Raw genomic sequence first — 6,723 nt, 5'->3', positions numbered from 1 at the left:
ATAAACCAATTAACCATCTCTACGGCGTCTTCTGTAACGTAAACACGTTACAATATATATATATATATATAATGCTATGGACCCCATCTTTCTGAACTTCGTCTACATGTTATCTCCAGTTTAAGTCATTTTCCATGTTTAGGACATGTTTTACAGTTTGTTTTTGTATTTTCCCCATATTTATTCCCGGATACTGATATATTCAGAATACACTAGTCCTTCACAGAGATTTCATTTAAAAGGGTAAGTCAATAAGTAAGTTACAAATGGATATAGAACTTAAACAAATAAGAGTACTGATTTGAAAAATGCTTTTATTTCTCAACATAATCTCCCTGTACATTGAGGCACTTGCCTATCGTTTCACAAGCCCCTGAAAACCAGCAGCATAAAATTCTTTGGACTGCTGTCAGAACCAGGCGTGTTCACACGGCATGGCCTACCTCATAATGCATGACAGGTTAGGTTTTTCACAAAGTCTGTGCACGATGGGTGCTGCGCATGCTGACTCCAAAACACAAAATTCAAAGAAGGGGTCTGGCATTACAGCATCTCAATCGCTACCATGATGAAGGACACGATATGCTAGCCCGAATTGTCGCAGGTGATGAGTCTTGGGTTCACCATTACCCGCCCGAGACAAAGCGTGCGTCAATGCAGTGGAAACATCGTGAGTCTCCTGCCAAAAAAAGTTTAAGGTGACACCATCCTCCAGGAAAATTATGCTGTAGAAAGCTGTATAAATGGAAGTCACAGCCAAAGAATTTTATGCTGCTGGTTTTCAGGGGCTTGTGAAACAATGGGACAAGTGCCTCAATGTACAGGGAGATTACTGTATTTATGCATATATAGGCCGCAGCACAATTTTCAGACAGAAATTATAGAAAAAATAATTTTCTTGGAATATTATTTCAGGAGTAGAACACCCTGTATTACTAATTATGAATATAATTTTTTTTAAATGACGTGTGATTTTGAATAGTTCGAATATAAGCCGCACCCCAGTTTTCCTCTTGAATTTTTGGCAAAAAATGTGCGGCCTATACATGCGTAAATACGGTATGTTGAGAAATAAAAGCATTTTTCAAATCAGTACTCTTATTTGTTTAAGTTCTGCTAGTATATCCATTTGTAACTTACTTATTGACTTACCTATGTATTAATTCTTCCATAAGTTAATTTTAAAATTCCACTTTGCTTGATTTTCATATTGTCAAATGGATTTGTTTGGTTACTCTCGCTCATGTGCTGTCCACAGGCACGAGCGAATCTACTGGATGTAATGCTAGCATCCAGTGGCAGCTCAGGGGCAAGCAGTAACAGCAGCAGCAGCAGCAGCAGTAGTGACAGCGGTGATGAGCCTGCAGACTACCAGCACCTCCACAGACTGCATAGGTTTCGCCGTCAGAAGAAAGGTAAAACTGCCTCCTCTTTGCTAGTGACTGAACTGTCCACTCCAGTAGTATTCCAGACTCTAACAGCAATGCAGCCTTGAAGTTGCTGAAGCATGAAAGTATTGTATCATTTTGTGTGCAAATTATGGTCACTGAAATAATATTTTCTGTTTGTTTTGATAACAGAAATTTTAATTTTTTTGAGTAACATATAAATGCAGTTTGTGTTCTAGTTTACTTTGAAGACGAGTTCTTTTTTCAAAGCAGTATTGTGTTGTATTGACTATGATAATGGTGTTAAACTTTTATAGGTGTTTGTTTTAATTTTATTAATTAATAAAATATATACATGAAAGTTGTTACCACACCACATTCACTCTTTCCTCCTACATGCAATTCTGGATGGAAGTAATTACATGGCATCAAAGATAATGCTATTATATTTTAACATATGCTGTGCCATTTCATAAAATTAACAGTTTCAGGGGATCAGTTTAACAACAATAATTTGTATAATATCCATTATATGCAGATCTTGACTGATCAGAATCTTCCAAGGTTTTGTATCTGAACATTTAACATGTTGCCAAGTCCAGCTCAGTGTCCTTTTTAAATCAGTTAAGACTTGATGCCCCATAATGTATATTAACAGATCTTTTGTTATATTCAAATTCATCTATAAAGGAAAAGAACAGGGGAATATGGTGGCCATGGTGAATATAGTGTATGTTCAGATTTGATGCCAGAAGATGCTAGTATTTTTGGACTTGAATATTAAACATGACTGGAAATGTGCTTCAACATATGTTAGAAAGAAACTGTGTATGCTTTTGAAAGAGTTGACATAATGGAGACTCAGTTCTTTAAAAATGAGTTCACTAGTTACTGTCACTGTATGTTAGTGTTCGCACAAATACCGTAATGAAATAAATTACTGAATTATGAGTAATAAGTTATGAATTCACTCTATTCAGGTCAAATCATGTATCAAAAAATAGCAGTCTCTGATGCATTCTAGCAGCATGTGGTATTACCAGCTACAGCCGAACTTGAACTGTGGTTCACGACACTGAATGTCTCTCTCACTGATAGGTTTGGGAGTATTAATATCTCTTAATCAAAGGCGACTGTTTAGATATCTTTGCCGTGTTAATTGTTATTTCCTATTAAAAGTGATTTAATGTTATTTCTCGTGAGCTCCTTTGCATAGTAGTACTTCATTCATTCATTCATTCATTATTAGAGGGGGTGGGTTTCCCCATGCACTTAGACCAGTTATTGGTCCATTCTGTGTCGCCCTGTAATTTCTACTGTCGCCATACCCTCCCGGTACTGGTGTGTGCTATCAGCCCTGTTCAGCCAACGAGGTCCACCCTCGGTACCTGATATTTCCCCCATCTACCAGAAGCATTGGAAACTACTTGGGCAGGAAATTCATGCCTAATTTTGCTCAGAGGTCTCCTAGAGACATGAGGATCTTTTACGTGCCGTAAATCTACGACACGGGACCCACGGCTTAAAGTCCCTCCCAGAGGACTTGTTCCCTGAATTTTTCCGCCCTTAAAAATTCCACGACCTCCGCCAGGTTTGAACCCGCGTTCGTTGAGTCATGAGGTGGGAACGTTACCCCTAGACTACGGAGGCCACTATAGTAGTACTTACTTGATTTTGTCTGCTCAATATACCTATATAAAATTAATTAAAATATTTCAGAATATAGGCCACAAATCAATCACAAAACATACTGATGAGTATACAGCATCTCTTGTTTAATAAAAAACAACGAAGCTACAAGTAACTTGTCACAATATAAGAACATCTACTGACATGCAAACACACGACAGCCATGAAGTACATCTGTGGATTAATGTTCAAATTATATCAATTTACATACATAACATTTATTAGCCTGATGATGGTCATTTAGCCCTAAATATGTTGCTTCTGTATTTGCTGTTATTTTAATTATAAAATTATACTAATTAGTTAATAAATTGTTTTGTCTCATGTAGAGTGAAAATATCTTAATATTTTACTATGCATTTCCCTTGCACAACATGCGCAAAATGCATATGATGAGGAAACCATGACCATCTGTCATCATTGCAAGTATCAGACTTTGGTTAAATTTTGTATTGATTGGTCTAAAATTTTATAACTTTGTTTCATATTTGTCAAATATGAAGATTATTTTTAATTTAACATGAAACTCAGATGAGACTTCATAAAGTGGCTCATATGACTGCATAAAGATAGTGTAATGCTCACCGATAATTAAGTGGAAAGTTCCCTATAGTAATGATGTTGTGTACAGATTTAGTAAGTTCAGTTACACCATTCAGCTTTCAAAAACAAACAGAAAACCAGACACCTTGGTCTACAGCTTAAACCTCCAGACTTGCATCTGAAAGATGCTCAGTTTGAATCTTGGCCAGGTTACCTGATAATGACAAGTTTTTCCAAGACATTTCTCAGTCCCTCAAGGCAAACACAGGTTAGTACCTTGTTTAGGCCATGACCATGGCTGTCTGCCAACCATATGATGCTATACAGTCTTGAAACTATGTTGTTATATAACCTACCAAAGGAAACCAATAGAAAGGCACATACATGAAGGCAGGACCAAAGTACTATGCATACACATTGTGACCATAACATTTTACCACATGTGGAGGCCAATTTTCTGACCTCTTCATACTGTAAGCTCTGAACAGGAGGCACGATAGATCACTGTGGTTGCAGTGCAAGGACCAAGAAGGTCCATCCCTTATACATTCATTCAAGCTCTGAACAGATGTATGAACTGGATCATTTTTGTACATCAAGTGAAGGTTTCATCAGTGAATGGATATGACACTGCATATATTTCCAGTTATTTTCTAACATGGAACCATAACAGCATAATATATGTAATAGTTACATAGCAAATAAATAGCTGTGAACATTTAGCATTTGCACGGGTAAGCCTTATAGGCAAATGTAAATACACTGGCTCTTACTATTTACTGCCATGGCACCATATAGTTATCACCTGATGCATTGAACAGTTTCCCACATATGAAACAGCAGTTCACATATTCAGCATTTGCATAGGTGAGCTTCCTGAGTCACATATATATTTTATAAATATGGACAACATAAAACAACAAAAAATAAAGATGCCTTTATGATCTATAAGTCTCATTTGAAACATTCTATGATGTACAGAGATGTTTACCCACATGTTACCGCCAAATGGCAACGCTGTGTGTTGTACTAGAAGTCTGCATGTTAAACTGGTGAGAATTTTGTTGCTGCACAAGGATTTATAATATTTAAATGTAAACAGAATATCCATGACATAGAAACATTTTCATTTTGGAAATAAAGCCAGATCCATCTTAGCTTTCACTTTCTAGCATCGGCTACTCGAGAGCAGTTGGGGGTGCTGCGGTACCCCACATCAACTCCTCGCCCATCCATCATTGGGCGGGATGACTTCTTTGTGCGCTACGGTGACAAGGAGCGAGAGGCTGTTGCAAGCTTTGACTTCCTAGAAGACATCTCCACTACATCAGTCAGCGGTGCCTCTTCCTGCGATACACTTGGCTCATCCCAGAAACTGCCAGCAGCCCCTCAGCAACCACAACCCTCCAAATCACAGCCCCAACAGCATCAGCCTCCCAAGAAACAACCAGTGCAGTCGGAACCAGAAATGACAACCCCTAGCAGTGAGGATAGCGATGATCGAACAGGAGGGCAACTGTCTTTCAGTGACTCTTGTGCTGCTAGCTTCTCAGGTTCCTCAGCTAGTCTTGAAAACCAGGAAGAGTAGTCAGCCATCTTATATTAAGTGTATTTTGATTCCCAATGGCTTTAACACAAGCTAAACTAGTCCCACAAACAATGAATCATTACTTTAGACTTAATCCTTCAATACCAACCCCACACATTCACAGATTTATGAGTTTTATCTGGAAAGTCACATCATGCAAATGAAATCACATTCAGATCTTGTGTGCCCATATTCATTGAAAACTCAAAAATGTTTCATGATCACTCCAAACTTCTCCAACACAGTCACATTCCTTATTGGTCATGTCTCTACTTGCAACTGTGCACAGAAATGAGAAGGTAATTTACTCAGACATTTCTTTTACGGTGTTTAAGGCACATAAATTCATGCTTGATATGTAAGGAATGTAATAACTGGCATTAGAATAAATAGGGTTTCTATTCAATGTCATCCCTATCTACATAACATAAGGCTACTAGTCTGCATATACAGACAACTCTCGATTATCCAGGATAATGGTGGGGATGGAAATCACGATTAATCGAAAACCCGGTTAAGACAAATTTTATTAAAAGTAGTACTGTAATACTGTACCTTCATAATACTATAGGCCTACCTGTATTTAAATTTATTCAACCTCATTTTTATGTCATCTCATGGCCTATTTAATACTTTTTTTACATTACACTGAAGTATGAATTAGTTATTTCAGTCACAGTCTTCAACAACATCCAACACTTTTTACAAATATTCACACTTAACACTTAAAAAAATTTAATACTGTCGTTTACTTTTTCACGGCATTTTCCTTTTTCTGTTGAATACTTAACACAACATGCTTCCTTTTACACCCTGACATTTTGCTAACGCACTTGAAGATCGATAAAGAAACTAACTGGGGCGATGTATCTGTCCTTGAAACTTTCCACAGATCCTTGCATTCTTTCACCCCTACCCTAGAACACTGTGTTAGCATAACGGGACCAAAGAATGCAGAGCTCGGTTCACACTAGTGCGAAAATTGTGTTACAAGTCACCATGTGAAACAAAAGTGAATGAATATTAAACAACATATAAGCCTCAAAAAAGCCTCAGTAGGCCCGGTTAAGCCGCAAACCGGTTAATCCGCCCCCGGATAATCGAGAGTTGACTGTATTTCATGCATGAAGGAATGCAAGGGTGAAGACAAAATCTGAGTTTTCAAAATTATTTAATGTAAGGATACAGGGTCATCCAGCAGGAGACTTTTTTGTATCCCTCTCCTCCCCTCAGCTGTCTGCTTCATCCACATATGCAATCATGAAGGTTTAACTGCCACTGTTCATATGGTATGTCAGTACTCATATAAATATGTTGTAGTCACCATTTGCAAAGACATTAACAACAATAATAAAAAAGTTCACACCATAATTTTTTGTAATAAGGTGATTAAACTTTATACTCATGTAAATGAAATATACAGAAATACAAAGCATGGCCAGAATATATACATAACAACATGCATATGTTCATAAAATATCCATTTTCATTTGTGCTTTCATGGCAAGGTGGGTT

The 6,723-nt window shown here is 37.4% G+C and overlaps 1 protein-coding gene across 7 annotated transcripts in view; it reads left to right on the top strand.

The window, feature by feature from the left end:
- Positions 1-5,725, top strand: part of LOC111866279 — a 658,988-nt gene extending 653,263 nt beyond the window's left edge. For all 7 annotated transcript variants that reach the window (XM_023855075.2, XM_023855074.2, XM_023855078.1 and 4 more), the window contains 2 exons: positions 1,259-1,415; positions 4,793-5,725. In XM_023855075.2, the coding sequence (XP_023710843.1) occupies positions 1,259-1,415; positions 4,793-5,208 (573 nt within the window). In that variant the 3' untranslated portion in view covers positions 5,209-5,725. The remainder of the gene's footprint in view (positions 1-1,258; positions 1,416-4,792) is intronic.
- The last annotated feature ends 998 nt before the right edge of the window (positions 5,726-6,723 follow it).

Source organism: Cryptotermes secundus, unplaced genomic scaffold (genome assembly GCF_002891405.2).
Source record: "Cryptotermes secundus unplaced genomic scaffold, Csec_1.0 scaffold1025, whole genome shotgun sequence".
Lineage (NCBI taxonomy): Eukaryota > Metazoa > Arthropoda > Insecta > Blattodea > Kalotermitidae > Cryptotermes > Cryptotermes secundus.
This window is presented reverse-complemented; position numbering and strand designations above follow the sequence as displayed.